This window comes from Girardinichthys multiradiatus, chromosome 5 (genome assembly GCF_021462225.1).
Source record: "Girardinichthys multiradiatus isolate DD_20200921_A chromosome 5, DD_fGirMul_XY1, whole genome shotgun sequence".
NCBI lineage: Eukaryota > Metazoa > Chordata > Actinopteri > Cyprinodontiformes > Goodeidae > Girardinichthys > Girardinichthys multiradiatus.
In genome coordinates this window covers 50,142,150-50,165,146 of record NC_061798.1, presented here as the reverse complement: position 1 = coordinate 50,165,146, position 22,997 = coordinate 50,142,150, and the positions used below count along the sequence as shown (strand labels likewise).

Below are 22,997 nucleotides of genomic sequence, written 5' to 3'. Positions count from 1 at the left end.
ACCGCATTTTGTCAAGGGAATCTGTAACCGGGATGCCTCGCATACATTGGCAGTAGTTTTAGAGACTAAAGTACAGTCAGACCTTTTATCGAGAGTTCAATTTGCAGATGTTATTCATATATACTCTGTCGTTACTTGTTCTGGATCATTGTTCAGGATTCTTTTCAGTAATGTCAAATTACTGTCTTTTATTACCTGTGATGTATTCATTCTTTTTAAAATGATTGTTGTTTTCTGTTCTCTCACAGTAACCAGTAGTGGAGTTTGGTTCTGTTTCAGGTTTCAGTCTGTTAAAGTGACATTCTCTTTCTTTCAATGATTCTGTTAAGATTTTATGAAAACAAAAAGTGATATCTAGAATCTCGCTAAAACAGAACTCTGGTGCTGAATCTAGTTTGTGAACTTGTGTTTAATCTCCTCACTAACAGGTCATCATATTGTCAGTCAATGAAAGTGATGGGTGTAAGTCTGCTGTTTTATTAATCTTTCTTAGCAGGTTCTAAAACTCCCCAGGTGTCAGTGAACCTGGTGGTTTCAAAGTGGACTTTGGTAAATATCTCGTAGGACAATCAATAGTCTCATTATTCTTTGTAAGGAGAAATCTTTAAGTTGCCTAACCAAGCCTCATCTGCAGTTTTAGGAGGGAAAGTCATCCTTCATGTTGCAGACCTTTTGCAAACACTACAGGCTGTTAGGAGTCTGTTTGGGAAGGTGGGTGTTGGAGAAGTGTCATTAGCCTTGGAGCAACAAAGGACAACCATTTGTACACATAGAGATACACTAAACAAAATGATTGTGTAGTTTCATAACCCAATTTTCCCCCTGATCGATAACGACATAAAATTCATTAGAGAAAAACCTTCAATTTCACAGCTTGCAGAGGAGTAGCGATGTGAGCATCCATGTTGCACGACGGGGTTGATTTTGTTACTGATCTTGTAAGTGCTCTGTGCTGCTCAGAGGAGAGAAAACAAGCTTTGAGAGGAAATTCAGCAGCCGAGCTGTGAGCACCACAGAACATTCCCACATGTAATCGAGTGAGGGAGCCGCAGATCGATGGCCTGATAACCAGCAGCATTTTGAACTTTAAGAGGAATTGGTGTGATTGATTTTTTTTGACCCCCCCATCCCTTGTAGGATCTTTCGTCTGTGACGCACTCGTGTTAAAATGTGGAGGCAATTGGACTGAAACAGGTCTGGGTCAGACGCCTGTGAGTTCACTTAAAAGACTCAGGAGAGGTCAAACAAGAATGAAGGATCTTTACAGAACAGCTTCATTTATTTCTCTAAAGTGGAGGGTGTGTGAGTAAAGTTCCAGCTAACAAGACTTTGAAGAAACTCCTGCTTTTCACTGAAAAGCATTTCTCGGTTCAAACTGCAACAGACGTACAATCAATGTTAAACAACTGCATAAAAGGCAACACTAAGCTGGCATCCAGATTACCTTCAAAGAGCTACAATTTATTATATCAAAGTAAGAAAACTTTATATTGTATACAATAGACTTTAGGGAAACCCTCACCTAAGGTCACAGAATGTACAGGTCCTTCTCAAAATATTAGCACATTGTGATAAAGTTAATTATTTTCCATAATGTCATGATGAAAATTTAACATTCATATATTTTAGATTCATGGCACACTAACTGAAATATTTCAGGTCTTTTATTGTCTTAATACGGATGATTTTGGCATACAGCTCATGAAAACCCAAAATTCCTATCTCACAAAATTAGCATATCATTAAAAGGGTCTCTAAACGAGCTATGAACCTAATCATCTGAATCAACGAGTTAACTCTAAACACCTACAAAAGATTCCTGAGGCCTTTAAAACTCCCAGCCTGGTTCATCACTCAAAACCCCAATCATGGGTAAGACTGCCGACCTGACTGCTGTCCAGAAGGCCACTACTGACACCCTCAAGCAAGAGGGTAAGACACAGAAAGAAATTTCTGAACGAATAGGCTGTTTCCAGAGTGGTGTATCAAGGCACCTCAGTGGGAAGTCTGTGGGAAGGAAAAAGTGTGGCAGAAAACGCTGCACAACGAGAAGAGGTGACCGGACCCTGAGGAAGATTGTGGAGAAGGGCCGATTCCAGACCTTGGGGGACCTGCGGAAGCAGTGGACTGAGTCTGGAGTAGAAACATCCAGAGCCACCGTGCACAGGCGTGTGCAGGAAATGGGCTACATGTGCCGCATTCCCCAGGTCAAGCCACTTTTGAACCAGTAACAGCGGCAGAAGCGCCTGACCTGGGCTACAGAGAAGCAGCACTGGACTGTTGCTCAGTGGTCCAAAGTACTTTTTTCGGATGAAAGCAAATTCTGCATGTCATTCGGAAATCAAGGTGCCAGAGTCTGGAGGAAGACTGGGGAGAAGGAAATGCCAAAATGCCAGAAGTCCAGTGTCAAGTACCCACAGTCAGTGATGGTCTGGGGTGCCGTGTCAGCTGCTGGTGTTGGTCCACTGTGTTTTATCAAGGGCAGGGTCAATGCAGCTAGCTATCAGGAGATTTTGGAGCACTTCATGCTTCCCATCTGCTGAAAAGCTTTATGGAGATGAAGATTTCATTTTTCAGCACGACCTGGCACCTGCTCACAGTGCCAAAACCACTGGTTAATGGTTTACTGACCATGGTATCACTGTGCTCAATTGGCCTGCCAACTCTCCTGACCTGAACCCCATAGAGAATCTGTGGGATATTGTGAAGAGAACATTGAGAGACTCAAGACCCAACACTCTGGATGAGCTAAAGGCCGCTATCGAAGCATCCTGGGCCTCCATAAGACCTCAGCAGTGCCACAGGCTGATTGCCTCCATGCCACGCCGCATTGAAGCAGTCATTTCTGCAAAAGGATTCCCGACCAAGTATTGAGTGCATAACTGTACATGATTATTTGAAGGTTGACGTTTTTTGTATTAAAAACACTTTTCTTTTATTGGTCGGATGAAATATGCTAATTTTGTGAGATAGGAATTTTGGGTTTTCATGAGCTGTATGCCAAAATCATCCGTATTAAGACAATAAAAGACCTGAAATATTTCAGTTAGTGTGCAATGAATCTAAAATATATGAATGTTAAATTTTCATCATGACATTATGGAAAATAATGAACTTTATCACAATATGCTAATATTTTGAGAAGGACCTGTAGATAATAATCAAAAAAACAAGATCTTGCCCATAAGAGGCTGAAATGAATCCTGTTGAACCAAAAACATGTCTTTCACATCATTACACTTCTTCCACCAGCTGGAACCATTAACACTCATTGTTTACACTAAACTTTGACCTGACCCTCCGAATGTCACAGCTGAAGTCAAGACTCATCTGACCACACACCAGATTTTCCCACTTCAAAGTTTGATGTATTGGACATTCATAGATGATATTCCACATCGCAAAGCAGTATGTCCACTTACCTCTGACATCAACACTGCATTTTCACCCACACAACTACTGCTCACTGGATATTTTCTCTTTTTCTGACTGTTCTCTGTACACCAGAATGATGGCTCCAACTAAAAATCCCAGTAGATTATCAGTTTCTGAAATATTCAGACCAGGCCTTCAAGCACCAACAATCATACCACATTTAGTCACTTAAATCCACTTTCCTTCACTTTTTGATGCTAACTGTAAACTTTAACAAGTTGTCTTCAACACGTCTTGCCTAAATAATGTTTCCAATTGTGCAAATTATGTTCTATGAATTTCAGAGTATACAGGAAAAATAAAGATAGATATGCAAGTTGTCCACAAAACCAGACTGATAATCCAATTAGAAACCAGAAATGTTGTGCTTCGATGTCTGTTGAGAGTTTTTTTGAAGAGCTCAAAAACACTTGATCTATGGCCGTTTTATTATATATATATAGGGGTTGGACAATGAAACTGAAACACCTGGTTCTAGACCACAATAATTAATTAGTATGGTGTAGGGCCTCTTTTTGCAGCCAATACAGCGTCAGCTCGTCTTGGGAATGACATATACAAGTCCTGCACAGTGGTCAGAGGGATTTTAAGCCATTCTTCTTGCAGGATAGTGGCCAGGTCACTACATGATACTGGTGGAGAAAAACGTTTCCTGACTCGCTCCTCCAAAACACCCCAAAGTGGGTCAATAATATTTAGATCTGGTGACTGTGCAGGCCATGGGAGATGTTCAACTTCACTTTCATGTTCATCAAACCAATCTTTCACCAGTCTTGCTGTGTGTATTGGTGCATTGTCATCCTGATACACGGCACCGCCTTCAGGATACAATGTTTGAACCATTGGATGCACATGGTCCTCAAGAATGGTTCAGTTGTCCTTGGCAGTGACGCGCGCCCATCTAGCACAAGTATTGGGCCAAGGGAATGCCATGATATGGCAGCACAAACCATCACTGATCCACCCCCATGCTTCACTCTGGGCATGCAACAGTCTGGGTGGTACGCTTCTTTGGGGCTTCTCCACACCGTAACTCTCCCGGATGTGGGGAAAACAGTAAAGGTGGACTCATCAGAGAACAATACATGTTTCACATTGTCCACAGCCCAAGATTTGCGCTCCTTGCACCATTGAAACCGATGTTTGGCATTGGCATGAGTGACCAAAGGTTTGTCTATAGCAGCCTGGCCGTGTATATTGACCCTGTGGAGCTCCCGATGGACAGTTCTGGTGGAAACAGGAGAGTTGAGGTGCACATTTAATTCTGCCGTGATTTGGGCAGCCGTGGTTTTATGTTTTTTGGATACAATCCGGGTTAGCACCCGAACATCCCTTTCAGACAACTTCCTCTTGCGTCCACAGTTAATCCTGTTGGATGTGGTTCGTCCTTCTTGGTGGTATGCTGACATTACCCTGGATACCGTGGCTCTTGATACATCACAAAGACTTGCTGTCTTGGTCACAGATGCGCCAGCCAGACGTGCACCAACAATTTGTCCTCTTTTGAACTCTGGTATGTCACCTATAATGTTGTTGGCATTTCAATATTTTGAACAAAACTGTGCTCTTACCCTGCTAATTGAACCTTCACACTCTGCTCTTACTGGTGCAATGTGCAATCAATGAAGACTGGCTACCAGGCTGGTCCAATTTAGCCATGAAACCTCCCACACTAAAATGACAGGTGTTCTAGTTTCATTGTCCAACCCCTGTGTATATATATATATATATATATATATATATATATATATACATATATATAATTATAATTTTCTTATTTGCTTACTTGGGCAATTTTAGCTCTGAAAAATGCATGCTTAAAAATGCTCCATTAAAATGGTCAGTTTAGTAGTTTGAATTCTAAACAAATGTGAAAGATTTTGGGTAATGTTTACATTAAATTCGCAGTTGTTTGCATAAATTCAACAGGTCATGGTAAATGTCATAATGTCATAAATCTTTGGCATTTGTTGCCATTCTGTAATCTTGGGGTCTGTTTTTAAATGTTAAGCATCTGCTCCTTTAATGGTCTCTACACAGGCCTGCAGTGCTCAGTGTGCAACATGAAGTCCAGTGAAGTGGAAGAGAAGGGAATCTGAGACTTAAAATAACATTTATTACTGTTATTTACATTCTAAAGTCCTAAACTAAAAAGCAACTGCTGCATTGTTATACTGTTGCTTTTTTGTTATCTTTGCACTGCAGTTTAGACCTGAACCAACAATCCAGCAAACTAATTTGTAGGGTTAAGTTAGAACTTCAGATCACCATGGAAAAAACGCTGTCTTTAAAATGCATGAGAGAATGGCAGCCTCTAAGAGTTCTTTATTGATTTTAAATGGTTGGCTGTGCATTCATTTAATTCAGGTGTGTTGAAGAATGGATGCATCTAAATATCGCAGGATAGTAGCTTTCCTCGATTCGGCTTGGACACCCTTGTTTTACATCATGCTAGAATGGCCTAGTCAGAGTCCAGACCTGTATCCAATTGAGAGCCTGCAGCAAGAGCTGGAATTAGATGTTCACTGATGCTCTCCATCCAATCCAACTGAGCTTCAGCTCTTTTGCAAAGAACAAATTTCCATCTCTATGTACAAAGATGATAGAGACATACACTAAAAGATTTGCTGCTGTTTTTGGAGCAAAATGTGGTTATACAAACAACCGAGTCAAGGATGATTTAATACAAATGAGTGCCACAGTTTCTAGATTTTTATTTGTAAAAAGAACATCCCTCCACTTATAATTATCACATAAAATCCCAAAAAGATATTCTGAAGCTTGTGGTTTTAATGTGACAAAATGTGGAAAAGTTCAAAGGGTATGACAATTTGATAAGGAACTGAGCTTAGCCACATCAGGCATCAGGATGTATAATAGACAGGCAGTTTAGAGCTTTACCTGTATGAAGATATAGTCATCTTGAACCACTAGGGAGCTGATGTCGATGTATCCACGGAATGGATAATTCCTGTTGGCTTCGGAGCACATCTGAGCTCTGCATGTGACGTACTGGACATCTGTCAGGCACACACATAGGAAGAATGAGAGCCATTAAAGTTGTTATTCCTCTCATGCATTTTAATAAACAAAGGCAGAACAATGTTTCACCTGTTCAAGATAAGATGAAGAATCTTCGTACGCCACCGTTTTCAATCATATCGTACAAGTGTTCTTGTATTTTACTGTTTGTTCTCCTCCCATCCACACATTGTGACATTTTCTCAGTTAATTTGCTTCTTTTTATAGCACCAAGTTATTCTCATTGCACGGGTATCACCGACAAGCATCCTGTCAATCAAGCAAAAAGCTTGCATCTCTAAGTATGATGTAATAACTTTCTCACTTTTTGTACTTCAATGATGCTTCCATTCAGAGTTAAGGAGCTGACATTCGACAAGGGAAAAAGAAAGAAAGAGAGGCCATGTTCATTAAGACCTAAGCCCAGGGTTTAATGTTGGACCAAAATTTTTCTCCTGGTTAATTATTTCCTGTAAAGACTGGCTCATGATTTCTTTTAGAGAGCTAAAAATCACTTACTTCCATCTGGTGTATGAGCCTCCATGTGGACCAGGTCTGGCTCTTTGTCCAGGCCGGAAACAGACCTGACATGGAAAACAGGGAAGAAAGCGAGAATGCATATGCATAATTTCAATAATTAATATGCTATAGATGAGAAAAAATCAAGAAGAATCAGGTTAGAGTAGAAAAAAGCAGCAAAGACTGGCAGAGGCTTGAACACCTTTAACAGAGCAGAATTAAATTGAGTACTAAAAATGAATGCCTGCTCATTTGAATTACAGATTTATACCCTTTTCTATGAAAAAAATAAACAATTTATGCCTACTACTTTCTTTATGCCTTAATTTACTGTTGCTTAGTTTAGTATTCTAGGATTTGTAATTATGCAAATTAACCATAAAAGAAAAATGTCCAGTCAACAGTAAAACAATGCGTAATTTTCTAAGCAAAAGATGGTAACCTTGGTGTTATTTTTGACCAGGACATGTCATTTAAATCCCATATTAAACAGGTTTCTAGGATTTCCTTCTTCCACCTCCGGAACATTGCCAAAATTTGAAATATCCTATCCAGGAGTGACACTGAAAAACTAGTCCATGCATTTGTTACTTCAAGGCTGGACTATTGTAATTCTTTACTATCAGGATGTCCACAAAATGCAGTTAAAAGCCTTCAGCTGATTCAAAATGCTGCAGTAAGAGTTCTGATGAAAATTAAAAAGAGAGATCATATTTCTCCTATTTTAGCTTCCCTTCATTGGCTCCCTGTTAAATCCAGAATAGAATTTAAAATTCTCCTCCTCACATGTAAAGCCTTTAATGATCTAGCTCCATCATACATCAGAGATCTGATTGGTCCATATGTTCCTAACAGAGCACTTCGTTCTCAGACTGCAGGTTTACTGGTGGTTCCTAGAGTCTCTAGAAGTAGAATGGGAGGCAGATCCTTTAGTTATCAGGCTCCTCTCCTGTGGAACCAGCTCCCAGTTTTAGTCCGTGAGGCAGACACCCTGTCTACTTTTAAGGCTAGGCTTAAAACTTTCCTTTTTGATAAAGCTTATAGTTAGAGTGGCTTAGTTTATCAGGGAGGGAGCCTTCTTCCCTCCCTGTTGGTTGGAGTAAGGGGGAGTCAGGTTTAGCCTAAACTGGCTCAGTTATGGTTGAGGTGCAAACACACCCTCCATTTCGGCTACCTGTATGACCCCTTCTCTTTTCCAATGGTTATAATCAGTCTGACAGAGAGAGGTATCCCTATCATTGTGGTTTTTAGTATAACAATGACCATCAGTGGGACCCTTTGTCAGGTTTCTTGAGACGACATTGTTGTAAATAAGCGCCATTTAACTAAATAATCTGTGCTGAAACGTTCTGTGTAGTTATGCTGCTATAGGCTTAGGCTGCTGGAGGACATAATGATCACTTTCACCCTCTTCGCTACATTCTCACACTACTCTCCAATTTTACATTATTTGCTGTTATTTCAGCTTTTAACCTTGTTCTGTCTTTTCTCTTCCTAGAAGATACACCTGGCCTGACTCTGTGTCTACCTGTGACACCTTTCTGGAGAGGGGAATCGTCCAAGCTTCTGCTGGCAACAACTTAATGCTCACCCTCTACCGATGATCCACTTGGCCCTGTCTTTCAGTGTTTAACCCTTTCTCTCTCCTAGACATAGCTACTGACTGAGCTTCTACTGTGACTAACTCTATGTGCTCTCTTTCAGACTCTAACCTTGAAAACTGGATCAGAGTTTATCTGTTCTTTCTTTCTAGATGAAACGACTAAAGGAGCTACATCCATTAACATTTACTTTTCCTTCCCATAGAAAGTACTCCTCGATCAGTGCTTCTTTGTTCTCTTTGTGTCTCTGCTCTGTTCTCTCAAACCCCCAGTCGGTTGTGGCAGATGGCCGCTCACACTGAGCCTGGTTCTGGTTCTGCTGGAGGTTTCTTCTTGTTTAAAGGGAGTTTTTCATCTCCACTGTCGCTACATGCATGCTCAGTATGAGGGATTGCTGCAAAGTCAACACCAGTGACTGTCCACTGTCTCTACATGCTCATCCAGGATGAATAACTGCTACAAGTCACTGACTGGATGCAATCTGCTGGCTTTCCTCAGATAGAAAAACTTTTTATCCAATTTGAATAAATAACTGAATCTGACTGCACTGTTCAATGGTTACGATTAATTGGAATGTATGAATCTGACTGTTGTGAAGAGCCTTGAGACAACATGTGTTGTGAATTGGTGCTATATAAATAAAACTGAATGGAACTGAATTAATAGAGAGCCTAATTTAGAAAGCAGGAAATACCAGCACCTACAAGAGGGCGTTTTGTTCTGCGGATTAACACTTGCTGGATAGAAAATCACTCCTAGGGAAGTTTTTATTCAATTTGTCAGTTACGTCTTAGTAACACTCTTACATCTGGGTCACAATCATGGGTCGAATCTTTGGGAGAAGGGTATTTATTTGTCTGGTTTGACACCAGTGTCACTGTTCACAGTAAAACCAGTTTATAATCACCTTGGACCAGGGGTGTGCCAGACAAGTAAGAAGCACAGTTCAAAAACCAACAGCTTCAAGCTTAATGGAAATGTGCACCTTCCCAGATGCTGGTGGTTGCATCATGCTATGGGCCTGTTTGCTGCTGTGGATTGGACAAAGTGGATGGAATACTGAAAAGGAGGACTGTAAATTGACCTGAAATGAAGAACTAGGTTGAAGGTTTGTATTAGCTGGATGTTCCAGGAGGACAAAGGTCCCAGACACACATTCAAACCATTCAAACTGTGTTTATGATGATAGCCTAAGTATGATATATATATGATAAAAAACAACGCCCTTTTTCCTGTTAAAAACACTCATTTTTTCACTTTATTCATTGATGATTTAAATGGAATCAATAAATCGCAGATTTTAAAAAAACTGCCCAGTGAGTTTATTTATGTAATATCCCTCAGAGTCTGATCCACCCAACTGGAGTCTAGCCTGGCCATTGCTGCAGACCCATCCAGAGCTTCAGGGTCCTTGGAATGGCTTTGGTGACGAAGAGTACTGTCAGTGATGGATTTTGCACATATTTAGGATTTCTCTACAGTGGCTTAGAAGTAGCTGCAGATTTATGGGCAGTAAAAAAATAAAACCCAAGGCAATCCCAATGCATAGCCCAGGCACCTCGGAGAGGGAGGGGGAGAGGAGCGATGAGCTGGACGACATTCAGTCCAGCATTTGTGATGAGTGTGCACTTTCAGGCAGAGTTGGTGCACCAAAGGGGGAGTGAGCGGGAGGCTGAGTGGATATGAAGCGACAGGAACGTCCCTGGTTTGGTATTAGTCATAAGTCTGGCCTCCGAATCTGTATTGTAGGAAATCTGTATCTACTGCTTCGACTCTTTTAGTTAAAATTAAAAACTCTAATTATTTAGAAAAGCCCTGCTATAAGGAAGACGTACTTGAGAAATGAAGAGATTAAACTTATTAGACTTGTTCAAAAAATCTAAACTATTGTACTTTTCAAAACATTTGACACAAAACTGCCCATATGACAAAGTAAAAATATGATTTATGTCATGTTTCTGTATTTAAAAAAAAGATTTAAATAACTAAAAGTCAGTATGTACTCCTATCCTTTGCTATGAAACTCATACTTCAGTTCAGGTGCACCTGGTTTTCACTGTCATTATCTTTAGATGTTCCAACAATTTGACTGGAATCCACCTGTGCTAAATTTAGTTGATCACATATGTCAACGGGTGCAAGTTTTGTAGAAACACACCTTATTGATGTCAGACCAGGAAAAACTAAATTCTCTGGTCTGAAAATACCAAAAGGGAACTTTTTGGCTTAAATTTCAATCATCATGTCTGGAGTAGAACAGGTACCACTTATAACCAGGCCAACACCATTCCTAACGTTGGGACCCACAGCCATGGAAACAACATGAAAGATGCGGTACAAACTTTTCTGGAACTTTCAAAATAAATTGCATTAAACTACTTCCGGTACAGCCAGGAAACTGCGGACTTCCTGTGACATCACTGTCCAAATAAAAGCACCGCTCTTGCTACATCCTACCTCTTCCAACTGGACTCCATGCAAGGCTGGCCGGAGAGACAGCACAATAATGTCTCTTTGCTGGCAAACAGACATAAACTCTTCAAAGATCCAAGGGTGTCATACGATTATCATGCACTGAGCTAAATACGAATGAATAACTGTTTGTGTTCCCGGTATGCATTCATAAAAAGGGGAAATTAAGGTATACGCATTGCTTTACTTTTTCTCTGAGGCCTGCAGAAGCAAACTGTGTTCCAGAGAAGTCCCCAGTAGAGACGCTGTCTCTACAAAGCCGAGTGGAGCGATTTTTCCCGGTGTGAAAGGACGACAACCGTATCATCGTGGTTATGGCCGTTAACGTGCAGTGTGGTCAGTGGACAGAACGGGCTGCCCAGCCACTGTCCCGGAGGTTAGCTGGAAGCTAACACTTTGATCACAGAGCTTTCTTCAAACGTTGTCGTCGCCCGGACAACTCCTCAGCATGGTTCATACGAGGTTAGGTGTTTGGGCAGAGTAATAGAGAGATATTTAGGGTTACCCTAACCCTAACCCTAACCCCCTAACCCTAACCCTAATGATCTAAACGTTTTTCATTTTATGAAGTTTGGTTTTGTTTGTGTTGAACTCTGCTATCAGAATCCAAATCAGCATCAGCTTTATTGCCAAGTTCGTACATACAAACAAGGAATTTGACTCCGGTACACTTTGCTCTTTGTTTTTGTATTACAGAATATACATATTTACAATGTATAATATACACATATATAAATAAAAAGGTGCATTTGCAACATACGTATGCTGTTGTTTTGTACTCTATTGAATGTTCATCAGAGAAACAGCCTGGGGGAAGAAACTGTCTATGTGGCGGCTGGTTTTAGTGAACAGTGCTCTGTAGCAGCGGCCAGAAGGTAAAGCTCTGAACAGTTTATGTGCAGGGTGTGTGGGGTCTGCAGAGATTTTAGCAGCTGTTTTCCTGACTCTAGACCAGTATAAGTCCTGGATGGAGGGAAGGTCAGCCCTGATTATTCTCTCTGCATTCATGATTATTTGTTGCAGTCTGGACCTGTCCTGTTTTGTGGATGATCCAAACCACACTGAGATGGATGAAGACAGGACAGACTGAATGATGGCAGTGTAGAAGATGACCAGCAGCTCCTGTGGAAGGTTGAACTTCTTGAGTTGCCTCAGGAAGTACAGTCTCTGCTGGGCCTTCTTTCGAACAGTGTCTATGTGTGAAGACCATCTCAGGTCCTCAACGATGGTGGTTCCTAAGAACCTGAAGTGGTCCACGGCCGAAACAGTGTTGTTGAGGATGGTGAGGGGGGTGTATGGGGGTGGTGTTCTCCAAAGGTCCACCACCATTTCCACAGTCTTGGTGCTAGCAGGCTATCTGCAGCACACGTGCTCAGCTTTGTGTTCTGTGTTCGTGTGTTAAGATAAACTTTGTTTAAAAGGTGATTTTAAACACAGAAGATCGGCCATAACCCTTTTATTAACGGTATTTTTAAAGGTGTGTGGTTGATTCTGGTGCTAAGCTATCAGCTTATTTTGTTAGCTATCACTGCTAACAAGCTAAGAACACATGCTTGCCTGCAAGGGAATATTTAAGAGAAAGGTTGTTAGTTTTCAAGCTAGTAAATAATAGTCCCTAAACATTATTTTACTAAATCTGATAACTAAGTAAACACCAATAGAAGTCCATAGGTTATGTTTACTTAGCAGAGTTATGAAACACTGGCTAGCAGACTTCAGACAATAAAATCATCTGCACATCTTTTCAAAAAGCTATTTTTGCTTTGTGCTGTGCATAGATCTTTGAGCCAAAAAAATTTATATAGATCAAATCTATACGGTAACAAATTGTGGATAAAGGGCAGGGGTGTGAATACTTTCCAGTCGCACTTGTAGAGCATGTTCTGAAGGCGGAAGTAAATCACTGGCTCATTGTTTCAAACAAAAAAAATTTACAGGATTTCACCACCATAACTGTCAGTCAGAAAGCCTGAGAGTCAAAAGCATTTGCACATTTCTGAGCAAACCTAACTTCAGAGATGAGGAATGTAGCAGCAGAGACATGAGAAGAGATGACTCACCAGTAGAATCTGTTTGGGGTGACGTGTTCGTGGATGAGCATCCATTTCCTCCCGAAGTCAACTGAGCTGTACAACTGCAGGAAAATCATAGACACAGGGATGTTAGCTGTGTCAATGTATACATCCACATCTGTCAAGTCTTTTAATCACACCAGCTGATGCAAAACTTGGAACAGTGATGAGTGAGCAAGAGTTGTGGCCGGTTAATTCCAGGCTGGAGGTTAGTCTGGAGTAATAAAGCATCATCCAAGGAGATGACAACAAAATTGCTTCCAGCATTAACAACCGGCCAATCAAGCTAACAGGTTATGACAAATATATGCATCTCTTTTCCCTCTGGTAGGAACAAGAATCTCATTTTTTCAGCTCGCACAGCAAAGAATCTCGTTTGATGAGTGCGTCAAATACTAGCTACAAAACCACTTTATCTGCACCAGTTCAGAAGACAATGGATGCAAAAGGTGATATATGGCTCACCAGAGGTGCAGTTGTACACTATGTAGCCTGTGGCCCGATTTCAATGTACTAATTACATTTACAGGCACCCTGGCAACCAATTAATGATCCCTTTGTGTTTCCCAGCACTGTACTGATCGATGATGATGGAGCGGCTTACATATTTCTTATAGCCTTTGTGCATTCATCTAGGATGGTGAGTCGGTATTTGTGGAATACAGTAACTGTTCCTGCTTGAAAGGTTTGAATCACAGCATTAATAAAAATGCAAAAGGCAAATGTGTTTAATTTAAGCCAACAACAGAAAGACAGGAATTTAATATAGAAATCAAGCTTAATCACAAATGACAGATCATGTTCACGGCCCAACTGATTTCAACTGATTTCATAGCCCAGGGCTCGTCAGTACAATTTGCTCCAGGGAGAGAATTTATTTATCCAAGGGAACAATGCAGCATTAAACCTTTGATTAGCCAGGCTTCAATAATTATGTTCTATTTCATTTATTCTATTTTTGACTTTCTACACAGTTTTGCCATGCTCTAAGATGCTTAATATCTTAGACCATGGCAAACCTCTTTATAATTGAGCATGTTTATTTAAAATAAATACGTTCATTTATAATAATCGCCAATTAAAATATTGAAATACAAATATTAAATAGTAAAATAAGAGTTGTAAGTTAGTTCATGTTAAAGCCTGAAGAAAACCACTAGAAGCAAAGTCTTGTTAAATGGGAGCAGCTACACTATTTCAGCATTAAATAAAATCTGTTATCTGCTGATCTAGCTGAAAAGTAACTTCACAAAAGAAATTTACAACTACATGTAGCTGAGATCAGCAAGAAACATTCACCAATAAGGCATAACATTATGACCTCTCACAACACTCATTATGTCTTCATCATGGCACCTGTTAGTGGGTGGGATACTTTGAGTTGCAGGTGAACATCTCGTCTTTAAAGTTGATGTGTCAGAAGTCAACTTTTAGCAAGTTTGACAAAGACCAAATTGTGGAATCTTTCTGGTCTGTAGCCCAAATTGCTGAGAAGGTTCATGCTGGCTCCAGACGAATGGTGTCAGAATACACAGTTCATCATAGTTTATTGTGTATGGGGCCAATGATGACCTCTGTCCTCCACTAGAGATGCCAACAAAAGACATTTGAGCACCAGAACTGCACCGCAGAATAAAGGCTGCAGGGACATTTGTCTGATGTTTTAAGAAAGTTAAGACAAACTTTATTTAAAGGTGTGTTTGGTTCTGGTGCTAAGCTTTCAGCTTCTTTTGTTAGCTTTAACTGCTAACAGCTAAGAACACGTGCTTACTGCTAAAGAATATTTACCCAGAAAGGTTGTTAGTTTTCAATCCAGTGAATAATAGTCCTGTGCATGTGGCATTTTACTAAACTTGATAACTAAGTAAACACCATTAAGTCCCATTTCTTCAGAAAGATTTGGTTCTTTTCCAAAATATTTCCTTAAATATTTTATTATTTCTTTAATATTTCTTTAAATATTATTTTAATAAATAAAGGCAGCTAATTAGACACCGTTGAGAATTAGTCATCCAGAAGGTTGGTTTTATTCAGCAGATCATTCTTAAAACATTATTTTATTAAAATAATATTTTATCTGATCTTGCATTGTGATTGGTTGTCTAAAGGTATGCTGGTTATTTCCTAAGTTAGTTCCAAGACTAACTTAACTTCACTTCCAGATTCTTCAAGATAATCCTTGGTTCTCAAACATAAACATTGCATGGTAATGTTGCATCACTCTTTTGGTCATGATTTTCAATCATCTTTAATCAACTTGTTTATATTGTACATAGTCCATTAGTCTTCATTATTCTTTAATTCTGCTTGGTAGTTTAGTTGGATTGTTTTAGCAAAGTAAAGAGTTTGTTGATTGAAAAATGTTTGACTTTGAGTTGACTTATTTTTGTTAATAAATTCTTGTATTTTAAGAAATTGTGTGAATTCATTCTATGTGTGCAGAGTTTATGCTGTTCAATAATGTCAGAGCTCGTCTCACACCTTTCTATTTTGTCCTAATATCATCGCCTTACTGGGCTGGTATTCACAGGACAACCCTTAACAGACCGAAATATTATTTGATAAAATATTATGGTATTAATATTAAATAATATATTCAGATTCATAATCACAACAGTGCAAAGCTTACCTGGGTAACACATGGCACCAGGATGCATTATGGGAGGATGGCAAGCCAGTGAAGGCACTGTGATGCTTTGGGTAATCAGCTGGGAAACCTTGGATCCAGCCGTACCTCTCAAAATATTGTCTTTTTACTCATTCATTTATTTTGAAAAAGATAATCTGTTGGACATGACATCATCAATCAATGATGGTCATTGGTTAATCAACTGTCATTGTAAAATTATATTGGTCAATCCCCAAAATGCTGTTAGGTATCTAATATAGACTGAGGTGCAGCCTTTATGTTGTTAAGCTTTTACTTCATGCTGAAGGGGGAAACTACAAAACATTTCCAGAAAGCAAAAACCAGACCAGTACCACATCCCAGTTGGATCTGGTACTGATCAGAACATGCAGAGATATTTTAGGAGGCAGGTCCTCAAGCCAAAAAAGGGAATATATTGCCAGATTTGTTTATAAAATTAAAATAAAAAACAGGATATATTTATGTTTTTATAGCTTCTCTTTTCTTGGCATTATGCTGCAAAATGTGTTAATGAAATAAATGAATGCTCTGTTTTGCATCGTAATCAGAAGAGACTGAACCAGGTGAGAAAACAGTAAACAATATTTGACAGTTTTTTTGACAGAGTTGAAACAATGCTATATAAATAAGTTGACTTGACATTACACTAATCATAAACCATTACCAATATTAATATAACTCACCACACTTTCATGGAGCTCAACTTAAGATCTGCCTTTCATTTCAAATCACAGACCTACTTTAGGTAGTTAATGTTAACATGGGGTCTATTATTAGGCTAATAAAATCAAATAGTCAGCTAAGTAACATTTTTCTATTTATTCATAATTTTTTGTATGATGCTCTATATCATTGAGCATTATATTCAGCATTATTTTTTGGCATTTATTAGCCTGTAATGTTGACCCCCCAGCAAAATGAGTACTCAACTGTTGAAGTAGAAATGCTTGCAATATAAAGAGCTCCTTGAGTTAAAGTGACTTTTACCTACACAGAACAGAGTGGAATTATAAAATACTGTATATTTGTTTCTATTTTCAACACTTTATTATGAGAGTTATATTACTAAACATTCAGGAAAATGGTTGTCACCATGCTTTTTCTTTTCTTTTTCAGGCTTCAACATGAAAATAATTAAGTGAAATAAGGGAAATAATCTAATTTGTCTGTTTGGCTCTATATTTCCCTCTCTGTCTCTCATCATTAAACCTGACAAACATCAGCCAACAGCTGGACAAGCCTTTTAAATCACAGATTTTATGAGTATAAACGTGTAGGCAATGCATGGATGCTGATTAGAAGAAAATACAAGTGTTTTACAGCAAGTTTTGTGCCGAAATGCCGCCCTCTCCAGCTCTTTTTTTAAAGAAACATCAGGCCAGAAGCCGCGTCTTCTGCAGCGCTATAATGTTAAGCATGCACGGTTAGTGTGTGACACCGCGTACGCGGTGGACAGGTCCGGCAGAGGCAGGTTTCAGTCTTGGAGTGGCAAGGTGGGGGCTTGTGCTTGTGTGATTGAGATTTAATGTGAGGGGGGCAGGCATTTGCTTGAGGGGGCATTGCCCCCTATTGACCCTGCAAAAAACCGGTCTCTCTACCATACAACAAAATGGTTCAGAAACAGTTTGAGGAGCATAACAGCCATCAAGCCTCTGTGGGATGTGTCTGGCAAACAACTCTGTTCCATGGAGTTCCCACCTTACAATTTCCAGGACTTACAAGGATCTCCTGCAAACATCTTAATGTCACATACCTCAGCACACCTTCAGGGATCTAGAGTCAATGCCACAACAGGTCATGGCTATTGCGGTAGTAAAAGTTGGACCAACGCACCATTGATGCTCATAATGTAATGCCCGATCAGTGTACATGTAGGTCTGCGGGATATCTTGCACCCTCCTTACCAGAGCTACCAAACTGAGTCTGAGTCAGGGCTGATCGCAGGGTGTGATTGGCCAAAGACCTGCTATAGTATGGAGTTTCACGGTCAAACATCCTTAAAAGAAACACTGGCACAATGATGACGAGATAAAATAAAATTAGCCCGAAAACACCAAGGTAACTAACCATTTAATATAAATATATAATATATATACTGATTTTTATGCCAGCAAATGATGGTGTTCTAAGAGAGTCAACAAATGGAAAACTATCTGTTAAATGTTTGAGAATCAGTGCCCCGCAGTGGCAATAGAACCGTTGAAGCTACAAAAAGGGAGGACATATTATTTTCTTCTGCAGCAATGGGTTCAAACCAATACTTATTTTATTCTTACATGTAGCCAATCGTGAGAGGCAAAATTTGAAATTCAAAATTTTAAAAAAGGCCCATTTTGTTACAGCAGGATCTTGTGTGCTGACACATTGATGTTTTTATGTTTTGATAGAGACTAGATAAACTTTATATGGTGTATGGAAGATTATAGATGCTTACTTACCAATCTCATTGAATCAGTATTTAGAAAATAGCCAGCTGATATAGTGGAGACGGAGGTTGGCAACTGAGCAAATCGCTCTTTACAGACAATTCAAAATGCATTGCATTTGCAAAATGAAAGAATATAAAAAAATCTTCTAATTGCTTGAGTTACATATAATAAACTTGAAATCCCTTATCTTTGTGCCTTAAAAGCTCTAGTATAGGCAATGGTTTGTGTAAATATTAATACATTTGAGTTGAGCTGTCACAAACAGCAGAGGAAATGTGATTTCCGATCCCTGCAGAGATTGGTCACTGAGCGAGTGTTGGCGTGGCACGCCAACAGGCAGCATCTCTCATCACTTTGGACAATGACATATGGCTCCAGTGGGCAGCTCCAGCCTCTCCTCTCTCCATTCATCAGTTCAATGACATCTTAAATTTTAAAGCTTCTGGGTTGTCACAAAGTAGGCTTCATAGTTTCTCTTTTCAATAAATCAAATGCATGGCCATCTGCCACTAGAGTCAGGAGCAGCCGAGAGATGAACAAAGGACATGGGTTCAAAATGATCTCTGAGAATTCACAGGAAGTGTGTTTTTTTTTATTTCAAGGATTCGTGGAGAAGACTGAGCAGCAGGTTCAATTAGTGAAAAAAAAAAAAATCAAAGCAGTCAAAGTTGATTATTTGCCACAAGTTAATCACAGATTTCGAAAACCAACTGGAACCATTTTTAGACATGTAAAAAAACCATTATCTAAACAACCTTGAAGTAGTTATTAAGAAATGTATTACAGTATTCCAAACTGTATTACAAATTTTAATTTTTATTTCTTCTGGACGGAAAGCATTGGCAAATGACCTCCAAGTATTTGCAACAATTAATTTTTGCTATTCAACATTTTTATTCCTTTGGTTTAGAGGTTTAATGATGTTTATCCGCTACGTTCTGGACATCAGATCTTTGTGCTTTCTGTACCTCTGCATCTGTCATAATGTAACAATAAAGTATTATAAAATGGGAAAAAAGCTTGGAAGTCTTAATTACCATTTAATGTGATTAAAAAAATTCTAAAAAGATCAGAATATTTGAAATAACCCATCACTGAATATATTCCTGATTACTGATTACTCAAGCTTTGAATTTGATAAAAAATTATATTGAATAATGACATGCTAACATCAAAATAAATATACTGTCTTGATTAGTTAATGTCCAAATGGGTGAGCACAGACAAAAGGCTTGGGATCACATTTCTTTCTTTGAACTTAGTAACACATCTGATCTGGAATCAGTTACTCTGAAATGATAAGAATTTAACAGTTTGAAAGCAGCACAGCACTGTTCCGTTGTCGTGTCCCCAGATTTGACCAGAAATTACTCTCTTTGGAATTTAAGGGTGGAGATTTGAGTATTTCTCAACATATTTACGTGGGTCCAGCATGTGGCATAGCTGTAGAGTGACAGATATATGGAGGCATCAGTCCTTGACACAGACGTCCTGGGTTCAAGTCCCAACTCTGAGACCTACGCTGCATGTCTTCCCTCTCTCTCCACCTCACTTCCTGTCTACCTACTTTGCAAATATGAACAAAAATAAAGGCCACTAGTGGCGCAAAAAAAAAACAGACATATTTATGGAAAATGCCAATCCATATCAAAAGTCAAGGAGCATTTATTCTGAAAACCTAAAACCACTTAAACCAAATCCAATTACATAGAGTCCAGTTCTATCCAAAAATAATCTAACCAGAACCAGATGAGAGGCCATCTGCTTTAACCAGCTGGTGCAGCACGTTTTGCATACACAAGACTCCAGATGAAAACTTCTAAGTTTATATGGTCTAATGCTGCAGTTCAGCTGGAACTCGGCAGATTCAGAAGCGGCTTTCTGAAGTGTTCCTGCTTTGAAGAAAATATGCATCAAGTCACTTTTTGACAAACGTCTAACAGCTTGAAGCAGATTGGTTTGGCAGAAACAGAATCCAAAGGAAAAAAAATGAATTACTTCTACTAGAATAATCACAGGCATGGCAAAATGTTTTTATTCAACAGTTATACATTTTCAGATTTAAAAGAGGAATGAACAAGGAATCACTAACTGTTGAGGAAAAGAAGTACGCATCAGCCTGTAATTTGCATTTTTCCTAAAAATACCAGGGTCTAAATTCTAAAAACCAGGACAACCCAAGAGTTTAGGGTTTAAAAGGCAAAATATCAAGGGAGACCAAGGAAGGCAGCAAAGCAGAAGGTTTTATTAGGTTTTATTTTGGAAAAGGAAAGTGCTCATCAAAAGAAATGAAAGACAAATGCGACAGTTAGGAATCAATGTTTGTGAATTAACTGTAAGAAACAGGCCAAAGGACTGGGTTTTAGGTCCAGAAAGGCCAAAGTAGAAGCATCATTAGATGAGCCAGATTTGATCCAGTATTGGTATCAGACACGATACTAATGCCCCTTTTCCATTAGAACCTACTTAGCGCGGTTCATATTAGGTCAATTTTACTCTAAACCATTTGGCTAGTTTTCCTTTACAATTGAGAACCATCTCAATGTGGGCGGCATCGTCAATAGCAAGGCGTCCTCACAGTCCATAAACGTAATATGATGTGATTTGATTTGTATGTGAAACAAGCAACAACAATGCAGGAGCTGCGGCCCGATCCATAACAAACAACTTGGCACGACTTGGAACAGCATCCAAGCAGGTACTAAAAATAGTAATGTTTACGTGGAACCGTTACTAATGGAAAAGCCTAGAATAGCAAGTAAAGCTGTACTTTACTGCGCTGACTACGGACTAGTGGAAAAGGGGCATAAGGTCATTCTTGGATTGGATACTGAGCTGAGGCCACCCATCCATCTAACGATCCACTAATCCATCGACCATGGTCCTGTATTGCTGCAGGTAATAATTTGAAGTTAAGTGAAAGAGGAAAATATAGTGTAGAAGTTTTTTTAAGCTTTGTGCAAACATTTAGAGCAGTGGAAGTCGTGTTGTTTTTGGCCTACATGCAAAGGTTTGTGTAGCAGAAAACTAAGACTGCACATAAGCCACCATGCTGGGGGTTGCTTTTCTTCAGCAGAGACAGGGACGCTGGTCAGGGTTGATGGAAAGAAGGATGGAATCAAGGACAATCCTTTTAGGGCCAGAAGAAGATTTGAGACCGGGGTGGAGGTTCACCTTCCAGCAGGACAACCACCATAAACATACAGCCAGAGCTACAAAGGAATGGTTTCGATCAATGGATAGTTGTGTGTTAGAATGGTCTAGTCAAAGTCCAGAGCTAAATCCAGGTTAGAATGTGTGGCAAGACTTGAAATTTTATATTTACAAACTCTCAAATATGATGAAGTTTGAGCTATTTTGCAAAGAGGAATGGGCAAACCTTTTAGAGCCTAGAATTGCAAAGCTGGTAGGGATAACACCCAAAAGATCTGCAGCTGCAACTGAAGCAAAAAGTGGTTCCACACAGTACTTAATCGGAGATGCTGAATACCAAATACAGAAAATTCTCTAGTTTTTTAATTGTAAACACGTCTGTGCATTACTTTGTGTTGGTCTTTTACATAAAGTCCCAATAAAAAAACATTTGAAGTCTGTGGATGTATTGTGACAAAATGTGGATACAGTTTAGGGGTATGAATAGTTTTTTAATTATTTTGAGATATATTTAACAAAGCCAGAATATTCAGCTGCTGAATCATTTTTTGTGTCATATCTGTGATTTGTTTTGCTTTATTCTATGACAATCTTAGCAGTGACTGAATGTCCTCAAAGTGTAGTGATTCCACAGTTCTCTGCCACAGTGGGTTAAATAAAACATTGAAACACAATAGGGAAAGTCTTACAGTGTCACAGATTTTTGTAAACAGTTGGTTTAAAAACATGTACAATACCTGAAACATTTATAGCCACAGTTTAATAAAAAGATAACAAGCCCTTAACGTGATGTGAACAAGTGTCTGTTTCTCACAAATAATTCATGTTAATCGAGATACAGGAAAATGCACTCTAGCATTGTTTACACACAGTGTGCATCCAAGCTGAAATGAACATCTCACTCTGTAGTTCAGATCAGAGCAGAAGTCTTTGAAGGCCAAGTCTTATGAGAAATTAATTCCAGGCAGCGCTGCTTTTTCTATCACATTTAGCCATCAAACCTTTCAGAGTCTGCTGAAGGCAGGCAGGCAGGCATAATAACCAAGCCTTGTTTCACTGCTTTTAGATGAAGAGTTACGCAGGGATATTGGATTTCAGCAGACATGGCTGGAGTAAATGTTGCTCCATGCGTGTGTGTGTTTGTTTGCAGCTGTAACTTGTGATTTACAGCAAATCAACAAAGAGAAGTCAAGCATTCAAACAGATGGAACCAAAATGAGAAGTGAATTGATTCCAAACCTGGTTGGTCCCAAAGAGCTTACATATACAGACAGATGAAGGTCAGGCATTTTATTTTTTTATACTTAAACCTGTGCCAGGAATGCACGAGGCCCAACATTTAAAGGCCGGAGTGAGTGCACTTTGGCTGGGGATGAAATATGAATCAGGATGAAAGATAAATGACAGTTCTACTGCGTCTGTCAACCCTGGAAATCAATTAAAAAAATGGTGGTGCAGAGATGCGTCTCCTGTGCATGAACTGACAGGAATTTTAAGAGTTCCAGGAAAGCCTATGCAGCTTCCCAGAATGTAAAGCTGACACTGCTACCGGTTTTCTGCTGCTAACCTGCACAAATTACATGTTACTTGCAATGCTGCTACTGCTGACTGTCACCACCAGACTCAGGTTATAATTACACTTTTC

At 39.3% G+C, this 22,997-nt stretch overlaps 1 protein-coding gene across 1 annotated transcript in view; it reads right to left on the bottom strand.

Moving 5' to 3' along the window:
- The window catches only part of sorcs3 (sortilin related VPS10 domain containing receptor 3), a 396,336-nt gene that overhangs the window by 111,325 nt on the left and 262,014 nt on the right, over positions 1-22,997 (bottom strand). Inside the window, exons 5-7 of the mRNA XM_047365601.1 lie at positions 13,109-13,182; positions 6,976-7,040; positions 6,337-6,455 (exon numbers count right to left, since the gene is read on the bottom strand). Of these exons, the coding sequence (XP_047221557.1) occupies positions 6,337-6,455; positions 6,976-7,040; positions 13,109-13,182 (258 nt within the window). The remainder of the gene's footprint in view (positions 1-6,336; positions 6,456-6,975; positions 7,041-13,108; positions 13,183-22,997) is intronic.